Consider the following 24156-nt stretch of genomic DNA (forward strand, 5'->3'; position numbering starts at 1 on the left):
GTGGGTGTGTGAGCAGACACACACACACACATACCTCCAATTATGTCTGATAAGAAGTTGTATGATTCCATGGTATTGGAAAACTTGTGCTTGTAATTACAGTAAGCTGTAGCTGCCATTCCAGCCATTAACACTGACCCCCCACGACCGTGGATCTTACAGGTCACTAATATGTGAAATGTTCTTTACCATTTCCCCATGTTACATTCATTGCGAAATGACAAGATTGACTTCTAATCAAAACAACTTTTTACAGTAGTTAATTTCCTTTGAATGGAATAATAACTGAGCAGGTGAGAACATGCCCATCTACCTAGCTTAGTCTGTCTGGTAAAAGTCAAGTTGACTGATCAGGAACTTTGTGGTTCAGCATGGAGACAGGAGATTTGTCCCAAATGACAGAAACACTCATCAGTAGCAGCTCCATTTTATAAGTGTTTAATGCGTGATGAAACAAATAGTAAATCACAGCTTTAATGTCATTCTGCATCCAATGCATTGCTGTTTAAAACGACCACTTCAAATATAACTCATGCATCAATGGAATGAACTCTTAAAACAAATAATACATTTTATTTTCAACAAAAACAGGTTCAAAGATAGTAGTTAATCAGAAGATGACAAAGCAGGAACGAATGAATGCACACACACACACACACACACACACACACACACACACACACACACACACACACACACACACACACACACACACACACACACACACACACACACACACACACACACACACACACACACACACACACACACACACACACACACACACACACACACACACACCCTTTGCATATTTAGCCTTTTCTTCTACAATTAGGCATTTGACCTACACTACATTTGCTAGAGTGAAATAATTTGTGTACAAAATTTGAGTGATGTCCCTCAACTATGTTGATCAGCAAAGACTTTAAGACACTTTTACATTTTACTGTCAGTCAAAGAGACAAGTACGTGGACATTATGACAGATCGATGTAAGAAAGCATAGTTGTCAGAGTTTTGTAAAAGAGAAAGAAACCAAAACACTATACTGTATCATGTGTCTATAATACAGCTGTTGACAGTGGATCAATATCAATATTCCCATTTCAATGTCTTTTAAATCCAGAGAGGATGATCTAGGCATAGAACAGATGGGTAGTGCCACATACAACAAGGCATTTGTTGGCATAATGTCTTTCAAATTGGATCCTCAACAGTTAAAGGTCCAATGCAGCCATTTTTATCTCAATGTCAAAGAATTTCTAGGTAACAATTAAGTACCTTACTGTGGTTATTTTTAGTTAAAATGGTCAAAAAGAAACAACAATAGCTTATTAGCAAATAGCAATTTCTCAAGCAAAAATTTTGCTAGGACTGTCTGGGAGTGGTCTGAGTGAGGACGGGAAAACTGAAAAGTTGCTATTAATTGGCAGAGAGGTTTGGAACTCTCTTTCTTATTGGTGTATTAACTAATTTAGCGTCTGGTGATGTCACCAGGCACGCCAAAGCTCCACCCCACCAAAACAGGCAAAAATGTTCAAACAGCTCTTACACTGAAAGGGCATTATCATACTTTTCACAATTTCACTGTTTTATTCCAACCTCAGTGAGGAAATATATCCAAAACACAGGAAAATCTAGTTTTTGACTGCACTGAGCCTTTAAACTAACTCTGCATACATGTATAACTACATAATTTCATTTATTTTCACAGTTAGTCTTTAATTGAAATCTTTCATTACAAATAAGGGAAACACCTATAACACCACATCATTCATTACTAAAGTTCTTCAGAAAAGGCTAATATTATTTTCTGCAGAGCTAGATGAGTCTATCAAATTGATGCATTCTCATTGGGTTAAAGGGGACAACTAGTGGATGGACTCATGTTATTCATCAGAGTCATGTGGTTGGGCAGTCTCAGATTGGTTAGAATCATGTTGCTCCTCCTCTAGGGTGGCGACGGCGTTAGTCTGACTGCTCACATCCAACTCTTTCAAAATGGCGTCCTCCTCCCCCTTCCCCTCTATTTCCTCTTCCTGCTCCATATCCTCCCGTCCCTCCCCCATTTGTCCAGCGAGATCTACAGTCCACTCCTCCCCTGTAGTTCTCTTAGGCTGGGTTGGGCCTGCTCCATTATAGAAGAGCTGGTTCTGGTCCGTGTGGTGTTGGTTGTGGTCCTGGCTCGGATGTTGGTTGTGTTGGATCTCACTGTAGTACTGTCTATGGTTCTGGTGAGTGTAGCTGTGGTGCTGGCTGTGGAAGAAGCTGAGGATGGTGTGTTTGGGCAGGCCCAGCTGGGCTGACAGTGTGTGGACAGCCTCCTTGTCTGGGTTCAGACCAACGTCCTGGATGAAGCTCTGCAGGATCCCCTGTGCCTCTCGGGACACCCGAAACCCCTCGCCATCACTCCCACCATCGCCCTCGCCGTTAGTCTGTCTGCCCCCCGCCCACCTTCCCTCTCCCCCTTCCTTGTCATTGTTACACACACCCCTAACCTTGCCCTGGCTCCAACCCCTACCAGTAATATCCTCTTCCTTCCCATCACCCTGCCTACTTCCCCACCAGGTCCTCAGTTGCCCCCTACCCCCCTCAGTCTCGGCCGGTGATGCTGTTGTTGCAGGTTGTCGTGGCGGCAGGCGAGGCTCCGCCTGGGGCTGCAAGGGCAGCTGGGACAGAGCGATCAGTGTTCGTTGATGGTGTTGTTGTTGCAATGGGGAGTGGCGTTGGAGCTGGTGGAGACAGATGGATGTTAAGTTACAAACAAACCAATGGGAGCTGATGATATACACATTTGAGTGGGTACAATGCCTTGCGAAAGTATTCGGCCCCCTTGAACTTTGCGACCCTTTGCCACATTTCAGGCTTCAAACATAAAGATATAAAACTGTATTTTTTTGTGAAGAATCAACAACAAGTGGGACACAATCATGAAGTGGAACGACATTTATTGTATATTTCAAACTTTTTTAACAAATCAAAAACTGAAAAATTGGGCGTGCAAAATTATTCAGCCCCCTTAAGTTAATACTTTGTAGCGCCACCTTTTGCTGCGATTTTAGCTGTCAGTCGCTTGGGGTATGTCTCTATCAGTTTTGCACATCGAGAGACTGAAATGTTTTCCCATTCCTCCTTGCATAACAGCTTGAGCTCAGTGAGGTTGGATGGAGAGCATTTGTGAACAGCAGTTTTCAGTTCTTTCCACAGATTCTCGATTGGATTCAGGTCTGGACTTTGACTTGGCCATTCTAACACCTGGATATGTTTATTTTTGAACCATTCCATTGTAGATTTTGCTTTATGTTTTGGATCATTGTCTTGTTGGAAGACAAATCTCCGTCCCAGTCTCAGGTCTTTTGCAGACTCCATCAGGTTTTCTTCCAGAATGGTCCTGTATTTGGCTCCATCCATCTTCCCATCAATTTTAACCATCTTCCCTGTCCCTGCTGAAGAAAAACAGGCCCAAACCATGATGCTGCCACCACCATGTTTGACAGTGGGGATGGTGTGTTCAGGGTGATGAGCTTTGTTGCTTTTACGCCAAACATAACGTTTTGCATTGTTGCCAAAAAGTTCAATTTTGATTTCATCTGACCAGAGCACCTTCTTCCACATGTTTGGTGTGTCTCCCAGGTGGCTTGTGGCAAACTTTAAACAACACTTTTTATGGATATCTTTAAGAAATGGCTTTCTTCTTGCCACTCTTCCATAAAGGCCAGATTTGTGCAATATACGACTGATTGTTGTCCTATGGACAGAGTCTCCCACCTCAGCTGTAGATCTCTGCAGTTCATCCAGAGTGATCATGGGCCTCTTGGCTGCATCTCTGATCAGTCTTCTCCTTGTATGAGCTGAAGGTTTAGAGGGACGGCCAGGTCTTGGTAGATTTGCAGTGGTCTGATACTCCTTCCATTTCAACATTATCGCTTGCACAGTGCTCCTTGGGATGTTTAAAGCTTGGGAAATATTTTGTATCCAAATCAGTCTTTAAACTTCTTCACAACAGTATCTCGGACCTGCCTGGTGTGTTCCTTGTTCTTCATGATGCTCTCTGCGCTTTTAACGGACCTCTGAGACTATCACAGTGCAGGTGCATTTATACGGAGACTTGATTACACACAGGTGGATTGTATTTATCATCATTAGTCATTTAGGTCAACATTGGATCATTCAGAGATCCTCACTCAACTTCTGGAGAGAGTTTGCTGCACTGAAAGTAAAGGGGCTGAATAATTTTGCACGCCCAATTTTTCAGTTTTTGATTTGTTAAAAAAGTTTGAAATATCCAATAAATGTCGTTCCACTTCATGATTGTGTCCCACTTGTTGTTGATTCTTCACAAAAAATACAGTTTTATATCTTTATGTTTGAAGCCTGAAATGTGGCAAAAGGTTGAAAAGTTCAAGGGGGCCGAATACTTTCGCAAGGCACTGTATATATGCATGTACATTTACACTGTAGAATTGTGTTTGTGTTGTGTGCTTCCATGCGTGTATGTGTGTATGTAGGCTATCCAGAGTAGACTGACCAGTGTGTTGTTGTTGACTAGCTGTGTGAGTCTGTCTGTACAGTGTTGTTGCAGAGTGTTGCTCTCCTGTTCATAGATGGCGTCTCGTTCCATCTGGGCCAGACTCAGGAAGCGCCGGATCATACACAGGTTCTCCCACAGGGTTCGGTTCTCCGGGGACGGATCCTCCTTCCAGCGCAGCAGCTCACACAGCCAGCCCTGCAGAACACACACACCCACATCAGAACCCGGGCAGAGAACCCATAGAATAGAAATACAAACCTTCTCAGAACCCATTCAAGTAAGATACTAAAATATACTATCTTTTGTAAAGATACTGAAACACAGCTTCTGTTTTTATGACCAGAAAACAACGTTGTCATTGATGTTTTATATAAAATAACTACAGTTCAAACGACTAGTAAACAGAGGAGAGGAGCAGGCAGAGAGGGAGAGGAGCAGGCAGAGAGGAGAGGAGGAGGCAGAGAGCGAGGGAGTGGAGGAGGCAGAGAGGGAGAGGAGGAGGCAGAGAGCGAGGGAGAGGAGGAGGCAGAGAGCGAGGGAGAGGAGGAGGCAGAGAGGGAGAGTAGGAGGCAGAGAGGGAGAGTAGGAGGCAGAGAGGGAGAGGAGGAGGCAGAGAGGGAGAGGAGGAGGCAGAGAGGGAGAGGAGGAGGCAGAGAGGGAGAGGAGGAGGCAGAGAGGGAGAGGAGAAGGCAGAGAGGGAGAGGAGGAGGCAGAGAGGGAGTGGAGGAGGCAGAGAGGGAGAGGAGGAGGCAGAGAGGGAGAGGAGGAGGCAGAGAGGGAGTGGAGGAGGCAGAGAGGGAGTGGAGGAGGCAGAGAGGGAGTGGAGGAGGCAGAGAGAGAGGGAGGGAGAGGAGGAGGCAGAGAGGGAGTGGAGGAGGCAGAGATGGAGAGGAGAAGGCAGAGGGAGAGGAGGAGGCAGAGAGGGAGTGGAGGAGGCAGAGGGAGGGAGGAGGCAGAGAGGGAGAGGAGGAGGCAGAGAGGGAGTGGAGGAGGCAGAGAGGGAGTGGAGGAGGCAGAGAGGGAGGGAGGAGGCAGGAGAGAGGGGAGAGGGAGGAGGCAGAGAGGGAGTGGAGGAGGCAGAGAGGGGGAGGAGGGAGGCAGAGAGCGAGGGAGAGGAGGAGGCAGAGAGCGAGGGAGAGGAGGAGGCAGAGAGCGAGGGAGAGTAGGAGGCAGAGAGGGAGAGGAGGAGACAGAGAGGGAGAGGAGGAGGCAGAGAGGGAGAGAGGAGGCAGAGAGGAGGCAGAGAGGGAGAGGAGGAGGCAGAGAGGGAGAGGAGGAGGCAGATGAGGAGGCAGCGAGGGAGAGGAGGAGGAGGGAGAGAGGGAGGCAGGGAGAGGAGGAGGCAGAGAGGGAGGCAGAGAGGAGGAGGCAGAGAGGGAGGGAGGAGGCAGCGAGGGAGGAGGAGGAGGCAGCGAGGGAGAGGAGGAGGCAGCGAGGGAGAGGAGGAGGCAGAGGGAGGAGGCAGCGAGGGAGAGGAGGAGGCAGCGAGGGAGAGGAGGAGGCAGCGAGGGAGAGGAGGAGGCAGCGAGGGAGAGGAGAAGGCAGAGGAGGAGGCAGCGAGGGAGAGGAGGAGGCAGAGAGGGAGAGGAGGAGGCAGCGAGGGAGAGGAGGAGGCAGCGAGGGAGAGTAGGAGGCAGCGAGGGAGAGGAGGAGGCAGAGAGGGAGAGGAGGAGGCAGCGAGGGAGAGGAGGAGGCAGCGTGGGAGCGGAGGAGGCAGGGAGAGGAGGAGGCAGCGAGGGAGAGGAGGAGGCAGCGAGGGAGAGTAGGAGGCAGCTAGGGAGCGGAGGAGGAAGCGAGGGAGAGGAGGAGGCAGCGAGGGAGAGGAGGAGGCAGCTAGGGAGCGGAGGAGACAGCGAGGGAGAGGAGGAGGCAGAGAGGGAGAGGAGGAGGCAGATGAGGAGGCAGCGAGGGAGAGGAGGAGGCAGAGGAGGAGGCAGCGAGGGAGAGGAGGAGGCAGAGAGGGAGAGGAGGAGGCAGCGAGGGAGAGGAGGAGGCAGCGAGGGAGAGGAGGAGGCAGAGAAGGAGAGGAGGAGGCAGAGAGGGAGAGGAAGAGGCAGCGAGGGAGAGGAGGAGGCAGAGAGGGAGAGGAGGAGGCAGAGAGGGAGAGGAGGAGGCAGAGAGGGAGAGGAGGAGGCAGAGAGGGAGAGGAGGAGGCCTGAGAGGGAGAGGAGGAGGCAGAGAGGGAGAGGAGGAGGCAGCGAGGGAGAGGAGGGGGCAGAGAGCGAGGGAGAGTAGGAGGCAGCGAGGGAGAGGAGGAGGCAGCTAGGGAGCGGAGGGGGACAGCGAGGGAGAGGAGGAGGCAGGGGGAGAGGAGGAGGCAGATGAGGAGGCAGCGAGGGAGAGAGGAGGCAGAGGAGGAGGCAGCGAGGGAGAGGAGGAGGCAGAGAGGGAGAGGAGGAGGCAGCGAGGGAGAGGAGGAGGCAGCGAGGGAGAGGAGGAGGCAGAGAAGGAGAGGAGGAGGCAGAGAGGGAGAGGAAGAGGCAGCGAGGGAGAGGAGGAGGCAGAGAGGGAGAGGAGGAGGCAGAGAGGGAGAGGAGGAGGCAGAGAGGGAGAGGAGGAGGCAGAGAGGGAGAGGAGGAGGCCTGAGAGGGAGCGGAGGAGGCAGAGCGGGAGAGGCGGAGACAGCGAGGGAGAGGAGGGGGCAGAGAGCGAGGGAGAGTAGGAGGCAGAGAGGGAGAGGAGGAGGCAGAGAGGGAGAGGAGGAGGCAGAGAGGGAGAGGAGGAGGCAGATGAGGAGGCAGCGAGGGAGAGGAGGAGGCAGCGAGGGAGAGGAGGAGGCAGCGAGGGAGAGGAGGAGGCAGCGAGGGAGAGGAGGAGGCAGAGAAGGAGAGGAGGAGGCAGAGAGGGAGAGGAAGAGGCAGCGAGGGAGAGGAGGAGGCAGAGAGGGAGAGCCAGAAGAGGACTGGCCACCCCACATAGCCCGGTTCCTCTCTAGGTTTCTTCCTAGGTTTTGGCCTTTCTAGGGAGTTTTTCCTAGCCACCGTGCTTTTACACCTGCATTGTTTGCTGTTTGGGGTTTTAGGCTGGGTTTCTGTACAGCACTTTGAGATATCAGCTGATGTACGAAGGGCTATATAAATAAATTTGATTTGATTTGATTTGAGAGGAGGAAGCAGAGAGGGAGAGGAGGAGGCAGAGAGGGAGAGGAGGAGGCAGAGAGGAGGAGGCAGAGAGGGGAGAGGAGGGGGGGGCAGCGAGGGAGAGGAGGAAGCAGAGAGGGAAAGGAGGGGGCAGAGGGACAGGAGGGGGCAGCGAGGGAGCGGAGGCAGAGAGGGGAGGAGGAGGCAGAAAGGGAGAGGAGGAGGCAGAGAGGGAGGAGGAGCAGGCAGAGAGGGGAGAGGAGGAGGCAGCGAGGGAGTGGAGGAGGCAGAGGGAGAGGAGGAGACAGCGAGGGAGAGGAGGAGACAGCGAGGGAGGAGGAAGCAGAGAGGAGCGGAGAGGCAGGGAGGGGTAGGAGGGAGAGGAGGAGGCAGAGAGGGAGAGGAGGGAGGCAGCGAGGGAGAGGAGGAGGCAGAGAGGGAGAGGAGGAGGCAGAGAGGGGAGAGGAGGAGGCAGAGAGGGAGCGGAGGAGGCAGCGAGGGAGAGGAGGGGAGGCAGAGAGGGAGCGGAGGGGTAGGCAGAGGAGGGAGAGGGGAGGAGGAGGCAGAGGGGAGAGGAGGGGCAGAAAGGGAGGGAGGAGGCAGGGGGCAGAGGAGAGGCAGAGGGGAGAGGAGGGGGCAGGGAGTGGAGGGGCAGAGGAGGGGAGAGGGAAAGGAGGAGGCAGCGAGGGAGGAGGCGGAGGAGGCAGGCAGAGGGAGCGGAGGAGGCAGCGCGGAGGAGAGGGAGAGGAGGCAGCGAGGGAGAGGAGGAGGCAGCGAGGGAGAGGAGGAGGCAGCTAGGGAGCGGAGGATGCAGCGAGGGAGAGGAGGAGGCAGCGAGGGAGAGGAGGAGACAGCGAGGGAGAGGAGGAAGCAGAGAGGGAGCGGAGGAGGCAGAGAGGGAGAGGAGGGGTAGTGAGGGAGAGGAGGAGGCAGAGAGGGAGAGGGGGAGGCAGAGAGGGAGAGGAGGGGGCAGCGAGGGAGAGGAGGGGGCAGCGAGAGAAAGTAGCGACAGTGCCAAGCTCTTGTCCTCTACATAATTACTTTGGCACACAAACACCTGGCCGTAGCCCAGCAATAGCACACAAAGCCATGTGGACGCAGTGAGAAGATACAACAAAGAGCTCCAACATGTTGCTGCCTGCCAAACAGCCCTACACTAATGTGAGCTCCAACATGGTGCTGCCTGCCAAACAGCCCTACACTAACGGGAGCTCCATGATGCTGCCTGCCAAACAGCATTACACTCATGTGAGCTCCATGGTGCTGCCTGCCAAACAGCATTACACTAACGTGAGCTCCAACATGGTGCTGCCTGCCAAACAGCATTACACTAATGTGAGCTCCATGGTGCTGCCTGCCAAACAGCCCTACACTAATGTGAGCTCCATGGTGCTGCCTGCCAAACAGCCCTACACTAACGTGAGCCCCATGTTGCTGCCTGCCAAACAGCCCTACACTAACGTGAGCTCCATGGTGCTGCCTGCCAAACAGCCCTACACTAATGTGAGCTCCAACATGGTGCTGCCTGCCAAACAGCCCTACACTAATTTGAGCTCCAACATGGTGCTGCCTGCCAAACAGCCCTACACTAACGTGAGCTCCAACATGGTGCTGCCTGCCAAACAGCCCAACGTGAGCTCCATGGTGCTGCCTGCCAAACAGCCCTACACTAACGTGAGCTCCATGGTGCTGCCTGCCAAACAGCCCAACGTGAGCTCCATGGTGTTGCCTGCCAAACAGCCCCACATTAACGTGAGCTCCATGGTGCTGCCTGCCAAACAGCCCTACACTAATGTGAGCTCCTACATGGTGCTGCCTACCAAACAGCCCTACACTAATGTGAGCTCCAACATGGTGCTGCCTACCAAACAGCCCTACATTAACGTGAGCTCCATGGTGCTGCCTGCCAAACAGGCAAGACGGGAAGCTAGAAAGAGAGTGAAAGAAAGGCAGAGAGAGTAAGACAGAAATCACTCCATTCTACAGAGGGAAATGATCCAAAAACAAAAGGCAATAACAAGCTTATGGTTCTGCCTGGAAAACTAGCACAATGGAACCACCAGTGTGTCTGTGTGTTGGCACGCATTTGGTGTGTGTTCAAGTGTGTGTGTTTGTGTGTGTGTGTATAAGTGTGTGCGCATGTGTGTGACATGTGCATGTTTATGGGTGTGTGCGTATTCATGCAAGCGGGTGTGTGTACACTGGTGATTTATAGAGCAATAACTGTCTGATGCGGTGATCAGAGCTCTCCATAGACAGCAGCAGTTGATCATTTCCTACACAATCGGTGACTGCCCAACTTGGCTCTGTGTAAAGATGTTTTCATAAATTCATACATCACATACGAAATGAACTTGCAGAAATGTGTTTGTGTTACACACTTACTAATATCAGTCTGTAATAAACGTTTTCTTCTATTTCAGTGCAAGATTAGCATTGTTTCCATAGGTATCCCTCAGTCAGTGAGTACCATACTCTCTTTTCTTTGTGCTTGTGCTTGTGTGTGTGTGTGTGTGTGTGTGTGTGTGTGTGTGTGTGTGTGTGTGTGTGTGTGTGTGTGTGTGTGTGTGTGTGTGTGTGTGTGTGTGTGTGTGTGTGTGTGTGTGTGTGTGTGTGTGTGTGTGTGTGTGTGTGTGTGTGTGTGTGTGTGTGTGTGTGTGTGTGTGTGTGTACACGTGCTTGTGTGTGCCTGTCTGTGTATACCTGACTCTTGGACGCGGCCATCTTGGCAAACATGGCCTGAGAAACCTTGGCTCTCTTCATCTCCCGTTGGATCTCCTCATAGATAGAACTGTTGATGTCTAGAACACATCCCTCCCTCTTCACCCCTCTGTCTAGTACACATCCCTCCCTCTTCATCCCTCTGTCTAGAACACATCCCTCGCTCTTCACTCCTCTGTCTAGAACACATCCCTCGCTCTTCACTCCTCTGTCTAGAACACATCCCTCCCTCTTCACCCCTCTGTCTAGAACACATCCCTCGCTCTTCACCCCTCTGTCTAGAACACATCCCTCGCTCTTCACCCCTCTGTCTAGAACACATCCCTCGCTCTTCACCCCTCTGTCTAGAACACATCCCACATTCTTCACCCCTCTGTCTAGAACACATCCCACATTCTTCACCCCTCTGTCTAGAACACATCCCACATTCTTCACCCCTCTGTCTAGAACACATCCCTCGCTCTTCACCCCTCTGTCTAGAACACATCCCACATTCTTCACCCCTCTGTCTAGAACACATCCCTCGCTCTTCACCCCTCTGTTTACTACTGCTACTGGAGACAGCCTCACCTGCAGAGGGGAGAGAGGCGTTGATGTGGTTACTAAAACAGCTGTATCGTTTGATTAGTAAAGATATTTCTGTTCTGATTTCAGTTTGATTAGCAGAGAAGTTGCCATTGTCACTTTGGCTATAAAGCATTTACACTTTGAGAGAGAGAGAGAGAGAGAGAGAGAGAGAGAGAGAGAGAGAGAGAGCTTACTTTAGGAAATACAATGGAAACCTGGGAGGGCCAATCTTCAGCCTTAACAAAGTTTCCCTCTTCCTTTCTGGTCTGAAACATCAGAGGAATACATCTTAGACTATCATGAACAAGCTATAACTTCAACCCACACACACATGCACACACACACACACACACACTCCATCTCGCTCTGTCTGTCCGACCTGTGTGTGGCGAGGTGTGGTAGTGTTGTTGGGTGAATGGTTGATAATGGTCCACGTGGTCAGACTCCTCTCTCTCTCCTCCTGGTAGATACGGTCGCGATCACCTTCCAGTATCTGTAGGAAACTCTGCATGGACCGCAGGTTGACCAGGAGAGACTGAGACGCACTCTTAGGATCCTCCTCCTTACGCAGGATCTCAGACAGCAGGCCCTGACACACAGGATAGAAAGACACATGAAGACAAGATACACACCATGGAAATAGAATCACTACGTCTTGAAAACAGCTGCTACACTGGACATGCAACCTTTGTCAGCATGAGCAGAGCAGGAATTTGCCTGACGACTCAAACTGAATTCTTCCGCAGCTCTGTCGTTCGCTACATACTTCAGGTTGAGATTGCCATCATTGAAGTAATTTGTGGTGACGAGGGGCACTGTACAAACCAAAGCCATCAGCGATTGGTCTAATCAGAGTATCAAAGCCAATGACCATTTTTCTCCACGCCGCTTTACCCACGTGTGTTCTGGCTCTGGCCCCACCCATCAGTTTCTGGGACCAATCAGACGGTCTAGGATGGATTTCCCATTCTAGAAATCGTTGGGAGGTACTCAGATCCAAACTCATTGTGGAGAATAAACTCATGTCCATGGGCGTGTTGTATAGTTTGTCTGGAGCAAGGAGTTTGTGTAGCCAGGCAAAGCATGAATCACTTCATCAACCTGGGTGGGGGCTCCTGGGCAAGAGAAAGATGAAGTTAGACAAGTTAGACTTCCAGGGTTGCAGCCCTGTAATGTTGACCAGGCCAAGAGAAACTTATAGACAATGATAAAGATACATTATTAACACCATCAAACAAAACCTGAATGGAAAGTTTTGTGCAGGTTAGCATTTTGGTCATGAATGTTGTTCTGCAGGAAGCTCTGTAGAGTGGTCAATAGCTGGCACAGCCACAATGTCATAAAGTCTGATTTTAAACCTAACCCTAACCTTAACTCTAACATTAATCACACTGCTAACCCTAACCTTAACTCTAACATTAATCACACTGCTAACCCTAACCTTAACTCTAACATTAATCACACTGCTAACCCTAACCTTAACTCTAACATTAATCACACTGCTAACCCTAACCTTAACTCTAACATTAATCACACTGCTAACCCTAATGTCTAACTCTAACATTAATCACACTGCTAACCCTAACCTTAACTCTAACATTAATCACACTGTTAACCCTAATGTCTAACTCTAACATTAATCACACTGTTAACCCTAACCTTAACTCTAACATTAATCACACTGCTAACCCTATCCTTAACTCTAACATTAATCACACTGCTAACCCTAACCTTAACTCTAACATTAATCACACTGCTAACCCTAACCTTAACTCTAACATTAATCACACTGCTAACCCTAACCTTAACTCTAACATTAATCACACTGCTAACCCTAACCTTAACTCTAACATTAATCACACTGCTAACCCTAACCTTAACTCTAACATTAATCACACTGCTAACCCTAACCTTAACTCTAACATTAATCACACTGCTAACCCTAACCTTAACTCTAACATTAATCACACTGCTAACCCTAACCTTAACTCTAACATTAATCACACTGCTAACCCTAACCTAACTCTAACATTAATCACACTGCTAACCCTAACCTTAACTCTAACATTAATCACACTGCTAACCCTAACCTTAACTCTAACATTAATCACACTGCTAACCCTAACCTTAACTCTAACATTAATCACACTGCTAACCCTAATGTTAACTCTAACATTAATCACACTGCTAACCCTAACCTTAACTCTAACATTAATCACACTGCTAACCCTAACCTTAACTCTAACATTAATCACACTGCTAACCCTAACCTTAACTCTAACATTAATCACACTGCTAACCCTAACCTTAACTCTAACATTAATCACACTGCTAACCCTAACCTTAACTCTAACATTAATCACACTGCTAACCCTAACCTTAACTCTAACATTAATCACACTGCTAACCCTAATGTCTAACTCTAACATTAATCACACTGCTAACCCTAACCTTAACTCTAACATTAATCACACTGCTAACCCTAACCTTAACTCTAACATTAATCACACTGCTAACCCTAACCTTAACTCTAACATTAATCACACTGCTAACCCTAACCTTAACTCTAACATTAATCACACTGCTAACCCTATCCTTAACTCTAACATTAATCACACTGCTAACCCTAACCTTAACTCTAACATTAATCACACTGCTAACCCTAACCTTAACTCTAACATTAATCACACTGCTAACCCTAACCTTAACTCTAACATTAATCACACTGCTAACCCTAACCTTAACTCTAACATTAATCACACTGCTAACCCTAACCTTAACTCTAACATTAATCACACTGCTAACCCTAACCTTAACTCTAACATTAATCACACTGCTAACCCTAACCTTAACTCTAACATTAATCACACTGCTAACCCTAACCTTAACTCTAACATTAATCACACTGCTAACCCTAACCTTAACTCTAACATTAATCACACTGCTAAGCCTAACCTTAACTCTAACATTAATCACACTGCTAACCCTAACCTTAACTCTAACATTAATCACACTGCTAACCCTAACCTTAACTCTAACATTAATCACACTGCTAACCCTAATGTCTAACTCTAACATTAATCACACTGCTAACCCTAACCTTAACTCTAACATTAATCACACTGCTAACCCTATCCTTAACTCTAACATTAATCACACTGCTAACCCTAACCTTAACTCTAACATTAATCACACTGCTAAGCCTAACCTTAACTCTAACATTAATCACACTGCTAACCCTAACCTTAACTCTAACATTAATCACACTGCTAACCCTAACCTTAACTCTAACATTAATCACACTGCTAACCCTAACCTTAACTCTAACATTAATCACACTGCTAACCCTAACCTTAACTCTAACATTAATCACACTGCTAACCCTAACCTTAACTCTAACATTAATCACACTGTTAACCCTAATGTCTAACTCTAACATTAATCACACTGTTAACCCTAACCTTAACTCTAACATTAATCACACTGCTAACCCTATCCTTAACTCTAACATTAATCACACTGCTAACCCTATCCTTAACTCTAACATTAATCACACTGCTAACCCTAACCTTAACTCTAACATTAATCACACTGCTAACCCTAACCTTAACTCTAACATTAATCACACTGCTAACCCTAACCTTAACTCTAACATTAATCACACTGTTAACCCTAACCTTAACTCTAACATTAATCACACTGCTAACCCTAACCTTAACTCTAACATTAATCACACTGCTAACCCTATCCTTAACTCTAACATTAATCACACTGCTAACCCTAACCTTAACTCTAACATTAATCACACTGCTAACCCTAACCTTAACTCTAACATTAATCACACTGCTAACCCTAACCTTAACTCTAACATTAATCACACTGCTAACCCTAACCTTAACTCTAACATTAATCACACTGCTAACCCTAACCTTAACTCTAACATTAATCACACTGCTAACCCTAACCTTAACTCTAACATTAATCACACTGCTAACCCTAACCTTAACTCTAACATTAATCACACTGCTAACCCTAACCTTAACTCTAACATTAATCACACTGCTAACCCTAACCTTAACTCTAACATTAATCACACTGCTAAGCCTAACCTTAACTCTAACATTAATCACACTGCTAACCCTAACCTTAACTCTAACATTAATCACACTGTTAACCCTAATGTCTAACTCTAACATTAATCACACTGTTAACCCTAACCTTAACTCTAACATTAATCACACTGCTAACCCTAACCTTAACTCTAACATTAATCACACTGCTAACCCTATCCTTAACTCTAACATTAATCACACTGCTAACCCTAACCTTAACTCTAACATTAATCACACTGCTAACCCTAATGTCTAACTCTAACATTAATCACACTGCTAACCCTAACCTTAACTCTAACATTAATCACACTGCTAACCCTAATGTCTAACTCTAACATTAATCACACTGCTAACCCTAACCTTAACTCTAACATTAATCACACTGCTAACCCTAATGTCTAACTCTAACATTAAAAAAGCGAATAAACGTCAACCTGCAAGTTTCATACTAAAACTGTCTGAAGTCCATTAGTCTAGACTAGGATAACCTCTGAACATAGAGACTCACACCCACCCAGACAGCACACGTCCTCACAGGGAGTGTTTTCCCTTTACAGTGCTGGAGTCAACATAGCAGATGACCAATTCCAGACACCTTCTAAAGCACTGCTAATAAATGGATTAGTCCCTTATTAAGTTGTTATCTGTCAGCTCCTGCTCTAAGCATCACTCACTCTTCCATACAATGGGACTCTAACCTGCCCTCCCTCCCACCCAAAATATATGTCATTTTGTTAGGACTATACCCCTCTAATCTAACCCCCTAATCCTCACACAACCCCCTAGCTATTAAGCCTTCAACTCTAATAAATCTTTACACTCCAAGCCCCATCCACTCTAACTCTAACCTTGCCCAGGTTAATTCCTTCCTCTGCCCCCCTTCTACCTGTAAGCATTGTCACACTGACAGAGAAATGCGGGGCAGGTGGCTATAATTAATCTTTGATCACTGCTATAATGACACCCATGATGATGCTGGTGATAATGACGGTAATAGTAACAGTGGGCTAACTCTCTCGAAGCCATTAATGTGAGTGCCTTCTAACTGCAGGAGCAGACAGGATAGACAGGATAGACAGAGAGGGAGGGAGGGAGGGATGAAATGGGGAAAGGAGAAAGATTTAAATGAAATGAGAAAAACAAGGGATAGACCTGTCAAATGGAGATGTCATGAAGTTGGATACAGATAACCCTGGAAATTCATATAGGAAATATAAAACAAAGGAAGATAGTAAGTGATGGACAACCCTAAGAAGATATAGAGAGAGTAGATGTAATGGACAGAGAGTGATAGAGAGATGAAAAGCATAATGGAGGGATGGAAGAAACAGAGGGAGAGGAGAGACTGTGGAAGTGTGATTAGAGAGGAGAGGTAGAGACTATGGGGACGTGTGATTAATCACAGACTGGGGAAGTGTGATTAGAGAGGAACCTAGAACTCTAAATTAATCACACTGAGGTAGAGACTATGGGGACGTGTGATTAGAGAGGAGAGGTAGAGACTATGGGGAAGTGTGATTAGAGAGGAGAGGTAGAGACTATGGGGAAGTGTGAATAGAGAGGTAGAAACTCTGGGGACGTGTAATTAGAGAGGAGAGGTAGAGACTATGGGGAAGTGTGATTAGATCAGACTAGAGACTATGGGGACGTGTGATTAGAGAGGAGAGGTAGAGACTATGGGGAAGTGTGATTAATCAGGAGATGTAGAGACTATGGGGAAGTGTAATAGAACATTAGAGACTATGGGGACGTGTGATTAGACCCTAAGGTAGAGACTATAACATTAATCAGACTAGAGACTAAAGTGTGAATAGACTCTGGGGACGTGTAATTAGAGAGGAGAGGTAGAGACTATGGGGAAGTGTGATTAGAGAGGAGAGGTAGAGACTATGGGGAAGTGTGAATCAGAGGAGAGGTAGAGACTATGGGGACGTGTGATTAGAGAGGAATAGAGACTATGGGGAAGTGTGATTAGAGAGGAGAGGTAGAGACTATGGGGAAGTGTGAATAGAGAGGTAGAAACTCTGGGGACGTGTGATTAGAGAGGGAAAGGTAGACTCTCTGGGGAAGTGTGGTTAGAGATGGAGAGGTAATCTTGGGAAGTTTGAATAGAGAGGTAGAAACTCTGGGGACTGTGATTAGAGAGGGAAAGGTAGACTCTCTGGGGAAGTGTGGTTAGAGATGGAGAGGTAAGAATCTTGGGAAGTTTGAATAGAGAGGTAAAGACTCTCTGGGGAGGTGTGATTAGAGAGGGACCCTAGAGACTCAGGATAATTGTGATTAGAATGATAATATGAGAAGTGTGATTAGAGAGGAAGGTATTTTTTTATTTTTTTATTTCACCTTTATTTAACCAGGAAGGCTTGTTGAGAACAAGTTCTCATTTGCAACTGCGACCTGGCCAAGATAAAGGATAGCAGTGTGAACAGACAACTCAGAGTTACACATGGAGTAAACAATTAACAAGTCAATAACACAGTAGAAAAAAAAAAAAGAGAGTCTATATACATTGTGTGCAAAAGGCATGAGGAGGTAGGCGAATAATTAAATTTTGCAGATTAACACTGGAGTGATAAATGATCAGATGGTCATGTACAGGTAGAGATATTGGTGTGCAAAAGAGCAGAAAAGTAAATAAATATAAACCGTATGGGGAAGAGGTAGGTAAAATTGGGTGTTGGCTTTAATGATCAGTAATACACCTGCTGGAGCGCGTGCTACGAGTGGGTGTTGCCATTACCAGTGAACTGAGATAAGGCAGAGCTTTACCTAGCATGGACTTGTTGATCACCTGGAGCCAGTGGGTCTGGCAACGAATATGTAGCGAGGGCCAGCCGGTTAGAGCATACAGGTCGCAGTGGTGGGTGGTAAAGATGCTTTAGTAACAAAACGGATGGCACTGTGATAAACTGCATCCAGTTTGCTGAGTAGAGTGTTGGAAGCTATTTTGTAGATGACATCGCCGAAGACGAGGATCGGTAGGATAGTCAGTTTTACTAGGCTAAGTTTGGCGGCGTGAGTGAAGTAGGCTTTGTTGCGGAATAGAAAGCCGACTTTAGATTTGATTTTAGATTGGAGATGTTTGATATGAGTCTGGAAGGAGAGTTTACAGTCTAGCCAGACACCTAGGTACTTATAGATGTCCACATATTCTAGGTAGGAACCATCCAGGGTGGTGATGCTAGTCGGGCGTGCGGGTGCATGCAGCGAACGGTTGAAAAGCATGCATTTGGTTTTACTAGCGTTTAAGAGCAGTTGGAGGCCACGGAAGGAGTGTTGTATGGCATTGAAGCTCATTTGGAGGTTAGATAGCACAGTGTCCAAGGACGGGCCGGAAGTATACAGAATAGTGTCGTCTGCGTAGAGGTGGATCAGGGAATCGTCCGCAGCAAGAGCAACATCATTGATATATACAGAGGAAAGAGTCGGCCCGAGAATTGAACCCTGTGGCACCCCCATAGAGACTGCCAGAGGACCAGACAACATGTCCTCCGATTTGACACACTGAACTCTATCTGCAAAGTAGTTGGTGAACCTGGCAAGGCAGTCATCAGAAAAACCGAGGTCGATGAAGACGGCTGCACAGTACTTTCTTTTATCGATGGCGGTTATGATATCGTTTAGTACCTTGAGCGTGGCTGAGGTGCACCCGTGACCGGCTCGGAAACCAGATTGCACAGCGGAGAAGGTACGGTGGGATTCGAGATGGTCAGTGACCTGTTTGTTGTCTTGGCTTTCAAGACCTTAGATAGGCAGGGCAGGATGGATATAGGTCTGTAACAGTTTGGGTCCAGGGTGTTCCCCCCTTTGAAGAGGGGGATGACTGCAAGCTTTCCAATCCTTGGGGATCTCGGACGATACGAAAGAGAGGTTGAACAGGCTGGTAATAGGGGTTGCGACAATGGCGGCGGAGAGTTTCAGAAATAGAGGGTCCAGATTGTCAAGCCCAGCTGATTTGTACGGGTCCAGGTTTTGCAGCTCTTTCAGAACATCTGCAATCTGGATTTGGGTAAAGGAGAACCTGGAGAGGCTTGGGCGAGTAGCTGCGTGGGGGGGCTGTTGGCCGAGGTTGGAGTAGCCAGGAGGAAGGCATGGCCAGCCGCTGAGAAATGCTTGTTGATGTTTTCGATAATCATGGATTTATCGGTGGTGACCGTGTTACCTAGCCTCAGTGCAGTGGGCAGCTGGGAGGAGATGCTCTTGTTCTCCATGGACTTCACAGTGTCCCAGAACTTTTTGGAGTTGGAGCTACATGATGCAAATTTCTGCCTGAAGAAGCTGGCCTTTGCTTTCCTGACTGACTGCGTGTATTGGTTCCTGATTTTCCTGAAGGTAGAGACTCTCTGGGGAAGTGTGATTAGAGAGGTAAAGACTGGGGAATCTAGATTAGAGAGGTAGAGGTAGAGACTCTGGGGAATCGTGATTAGAGAGGTAGAGGTAGAGACTCTGGGGAATCGTGATTAGAGAGGTAGAGGTAGAGACTCTGGGGAATCGTGATTAGAGAGGGAGAGGTAGGGACTCTCTGTGGATGTGTGATTAGAGAGGGAGAGGTAGAGACTCTGGGTAAGTGATTAGAGAGGGAGAGGTAGAGACTCTCTGGGTAAGTGATTAGAGAGGGAGAGGTAGAGACTCTCTGGGTAAGTGATTAGAGAGGGAGAGGTAGAGACTCTCTGGGTAAGTGATTAGAGAGGAGAGGTAGAACTCTGGGTAAGTGATTAGAGAGGGAGAGGTAGAGACTCTCTGGGTAAGGATTAGAGAGGAGAGACTCTCTGGGTAAGTGATTAGAGAGGAGAGGTAGAGACTCTCTGGGTAAGTGATTAGAGAGGGAGAGACTCTGGGTAAGTGATTAGAGAGGAGAGGTAGAGACTCTCTGGGTAAGTGATTAGAGAGGAGAGACTCTCTGGGTAAGTGATTAGAGAGAGACTCTACCTCTCCCTCCCTGCACTTCCTAACCTCCTGCCCAATGTATGACCATATTAGAGATACATATTTCCCCAGATCACACAGATCCACAAAGAATTCGAAAACAAATCCAATTTTGAAAAACTCCCATATCTACTGGGTGAAATTCCACAGTGTGCCATCACAGCAGCAAGATTTGTGACCCGTTGCCACGAGAAAAGGGCAACCAGTGAAGAACAAACACCATTGTAAATACAACCCATATTTATGCTTATTTATTTTATCTTGTGTCCTTTAACTATTTGTACATTATATACTATGGGGAAGTATGATTAGAGATAGAGACATTTGTAATGTCTTTACTGTTTTGAAACTTCTGTATGTGAATGTTTACTATTCATTTTTGTTGTTTTTCACTTTATATATTCACTTTGTATGTTGTCTACCTCACTTGCTTTGGCAATGTTAACACATGTTTCCCATGCCAATAAAGCCATTGAATTGAATTGAATTGAATTGACTCTACGGGTAAGTGATTAGAGAGGTAGAGACTCTCTGGGTAAGTGATTAGAGGGTAGAGACTCTCTGGGTGATTAGAGAGGTAGAGACTCTCTGGGTAGATTAGACTAGGTAGAGACTCTCTGGGTAAGTGATTAGAGAGGGAGAGACTCTCTGGGTAAGTGATTAGAGAGGGAGAGACTCTCTGGGTAAGTGATTAGAAAGGGAGAGGTAGAGACTCTGGGTAAGTGATTAGAGGGAGAGGTAGGAACTCTGGGTAAGTGATTAGAGAAGGAGTGAACTCTGGGTAAGTGATTAGAGAGGTAGAGACTCTCTGGGGAAGTGATTAGAGAGGAGAGACTCTCTGGGTAAGTGATTAGAGAGGAGAGACTCTCTGGGTAAGTGATTAGAAAGGGAGAGGTAGAGACTATGGGTAAGTGATTAGAGAGGGAGAGGTAGGAACTCTGGGTAAGTGATTAGAGAAGGAGAGGTAGGAACTCTGGGTAAGTGATTAGAGAGGGAGAGACTCTCTGGGTAAGTGATTAGAGAGGGAGAGGGAGAGACTCTCTGGGTAAGTGATTAGAGAGGGAGAGACTCTCTGGGTAAGTGATTAGAGAGGGAGAGGGAGAGACTCTCTGGGTAAGTGATTAGAAAGGGAGAGGTAGAGACTCTCTGGGTAAGTGATTAGAGAAGGAGAGGTAGGAACTCTGGGTAAGTGATTAGAGAGGGAGAGACTCTCTGGGTAAGTGATTAGAGAGGAGAGGTAGAGACTCTCTGGGTAAGTGATTAGAGAGGGAGTAGAGACTTGGGTAAGTGATTAGAGAGGGGAGACTCTGGGTAAGTGATTAGAGAGGAGAGGTAGAGACTCTGGGTAAGTGATTAGAGAGGGAGAGGTAGAGACTCTCTGGGTAAGTGATTAGAGAGGAGAGGTAGAGACTCTGTAGGTAAGTGATTAGAGAGGGAGACTCTGGGTAAGTGATTAGAGAGGGAGAGGTAGAGACTCTCTGGGTAAGTGATTAGAGGGTGAGGTAGGGACTCTGGGTAAGTGATTAGAGAGGGAGAGGCTCTCTGGGTAAGTGATTAGAGAGGGAGAGGTAGGACTCTCTGGGAAGTGATTAGAGATGTAGAGACTCTCTGGGTAAGTGATTAGAGAGGGAGAGGTAGAGACTCTCTGGGTAAGTGATTAGAGAGGGAGAGGTAGGAACTCTGGGTAAGTGATTAGAGAGGAGAGGTAGAGACTCTCTGGGGAAGTGATTAGAGAGGGAGAGGTAGGAACTCTGGGTAAGTTATTAGAGAGGGAGAGGTAGAGACTCTGGGTAAGTGATTAGAGAGGAGAGGTAGGAACTCTGGGTGTGATTAGAGAGGGAGAGGTAGGGACTCTCTGAGGGGAGAGTGATTAGAGAGGGAGAGGTAGGAACTCTTAAGTGATTAGAGAGGGAGAGGTAGAGACTCTGGGTAAGTGATTAGAGAGGAGAGGTAGAGACTCTCTGGGGAAGTGATTAGAGAGGTAGAGGTAGAGACTCTCTGGGAAGTGATTAGAGAGGTAGAGGTAGAGACTCTCTGGGTAAGTGATTAGAGAGGGAGAGGTAGAGACTCTCTGGGTAAGTGATTAGAGAGGTAGAGGTAGAGACTCTCTGGGTAAGTGATTAGAGAGGGAGAGGTAGAGACTCTCTGGGTAAGTGATTCGAGAGGGAGAGGTAGAGACTCTCTGGGTAAGTGATTCGAGAGGGAGAGGTAGAGACTCTCTGGGTAAGTGATTCGAGAGGGAGAGGTAGAGACTCTCTGGGGAAGTGATTAGAGAGGAGAGGTAGAGACTCTCTAGGGAAGTGATTAGAGAGGGAGAGGTAGAGACTCTGGGTAAGAGATTAGAGAGGGAGAGGTAGAGACTCTCTGTGTAAGTGATTAGAGAGGGAGAGGTAGAGACTCTCTGGGTAAGTGATTAGAGAGGGAGAGGTAGAGACTCTCTAGGTAAGTGATTAGAGAGGGGAGACTCTCTGGGTAAGTGATTAGAGAGGGAGAGGTAGAGACTCTCTGGGTAAGTGATTAGAGAGGGTGAGGTAGGGACTCTCTGGGTAAGTGATTAGAGAGGGAGAGGCTCTCTGGGTAAGTGATTAGAGAGGGAGAGGTAGGGACTCTCTGGGTAAGTGATTAGAGATGTAGAGACTCTCTGGGTAAGTGATTAGAGAGGGAGAGGTAGAGACTCTCTGGGTAAGTGATTAGAGAGGGAGAGGTAGGAACTCTGGGTAAGTGATTAGAGAGGGAGAGGTAGAGACTCTCTGGGGAAGTGATTAGAGAGGGAGAGGTAGGAACTCTGGGTAAGTTATTAGAGAGGGAGAGGTAGAGACTCTCTGGGTAAGTGATTAGAGAGGGAGAGGTAGAGACTCTCTGGGTAAGTGATTAGAGGTAGAGGTAGAGACTCTCTGGGTAAGTGATTAGAGAGGGAGAGGTAGAGACTCTCTGGGTAAGTGATTAGGAGAAGGAGAGGTAGGAACTCTGGGTAAGTGATTAGAGAGGGAGAGACTCTCTGGGTAAGTGATTAGAGAGGGAGAGGTAGAGACTCTCTGGGTAAGTGATTAGAGAGGGAGAGGTAGAGACTCTCTGGGTAAGTGATTAGAGAGGGGGAGACTCTCTGGGTAAGTGATTAGAGAGGGAGAGGTAGAGACTCTCTGGGTAAGTGATTAGAAGGAGAGACTCTCTGGGTAGATTAGAGAGGGAGAGGTAGAGACTCTCTGGGTAAGTGATTAGAGAGGGAGAGGTAGAGACTCTGTAGGTAAGTGATTAGAGGGGAGACTCTGGGTAAGTGATTAGAGAGGGAGAGGTAGAGACTCTCTGGGTAAGTGATTAGAGAGGGTGAGGTAGGGACTCTCTGGGTAAGTGATTAGAGAGGGAGAGGCTCTCTGGGTAAGTGATTAGAGAGGGAGAGGTAGGGACTCTCTGGGTAAGTGATTAGAGATGTAGAGACTCTCTGGGTAAGTGATTAGAGAGGGAGAGGTAGAGACTCTCTGGGTAAGTGATTAGAGAGGGAGAGGTAGGAACTCTGGGTAAGTGATTAGAGAGGGAGAGGTAGAGACTCTCTGGGGAAGTGATTAGAGAGGGAGAGGTAGGAACTCTGGGTAAGTTATTAGAGAGGGAGAGGTAGAGACTCTGGGTAAGTGATTAGAGAGGGAGAGGTAGGAACTCTGGGTAAGTGATTAGAGAGGGAGAGGTAGGGACTCTCTGAGGGAGAGTGATTAGAGAGGGAGAGGTAGGAACTCTGGGTAAGTGATTAGAGAGGGAGAGGTAGAGACTCTCTGGGGAAGTGATTAGAGAGGTAGAGGTAGAGACTCTCTGGGAAGTGATTAGAGAGGTAGAGGTAGAGACTCTCTGGGTAAGTGATTAGAGAGGGAGAGGTAGAGACTCTCTGGGTAAGTGATTAGAGAGGTAGAGGTAGAGACTCTCTGGGTAAGTGATTAGAGAGGGAGAGGTAGAGACTCTCTGGGTAAGTGATTAGAGAGGGTGAGGTAGGGACTCTCTGGGTAAGTGATTAGAGAGGGAGAGGCTCTCTGGGTAAGTGATTAGAGAGGGAGAGGTAGGGACTCTCTGGGTAAGTGATTAGAGATGTAGAGACTCTCTGGGTAAGTGATTAGAGAGGGAGAGGTAGGAACTCTGGGTAAGTGATTAGAGAGGGAGAGGTAGAGACTCTCTGGGGAAGTGATTAGAGAGGGAGAGGTAGGAACTCTGGGTAAGTTATTAGAGAGGGAGAGGTA

The 24156-nt window shown here is 47.4% G+C and overlaps 1 protein-coding gene across 1 annotated transcript in view; it reads right to left on the reverse strand.

The window, feature by feature from the left end:
• Nucleotides 1-781: 781 nt before the first annotated feature.
• LOC124012261 (DNA-binding protein SATB1-like) overlaps nucleotides 782-24156 on the reverse strand; it is a 47747-nt gene continuing 24372 nt past the window's right edge. Inside the window, exons 8-12 of the mRNA XM_046325732.1 lie at nucleotides 11337-11487; nucleotides 10881-10948; nucleotides 10314-10463; nucleotides 4528-4725; nucleotides 782-2731 (exon numbers count right to left, since the gene is read on the reverse strand). Coding sequence (XP_046181688.1) covers nucleotides 1889-2731; nucleotides 4528-4725; nucleotides 10314-10463; nucleotides 10881-10948; nucleotides 11337-11487 — 1410 coding nt within the window. The 3' untranslated portion in view covers nucleotides 782-1888. The remainder of the gene's footprint in view (nucleotides 2732-4527; nucleotides 4726-10313; nucleotides 10464-10880; nucleotides 10949-11336; nucleotides 11488-24156) is intronic.

The sequence above is a fragment of the Oncorhynchus gorbuscha genome, linkage group LG24 (genome assembly GCF_021184085.1).
Source record: "Oncorhynchus gorbuscha isolate QuinsamMale2020 ecotype Even-year linkage group LG24, OgorEven_v1.0, whole genome shotgun sequence".
In the NCBI taxonomy this organism is placed as follows: Eukaryota; Metazoa; Chordata; class Actinopteri; order Salmoniformes; family Salmonidae; genus Oncorhynchus; species Oncorhynchus gorbuscha.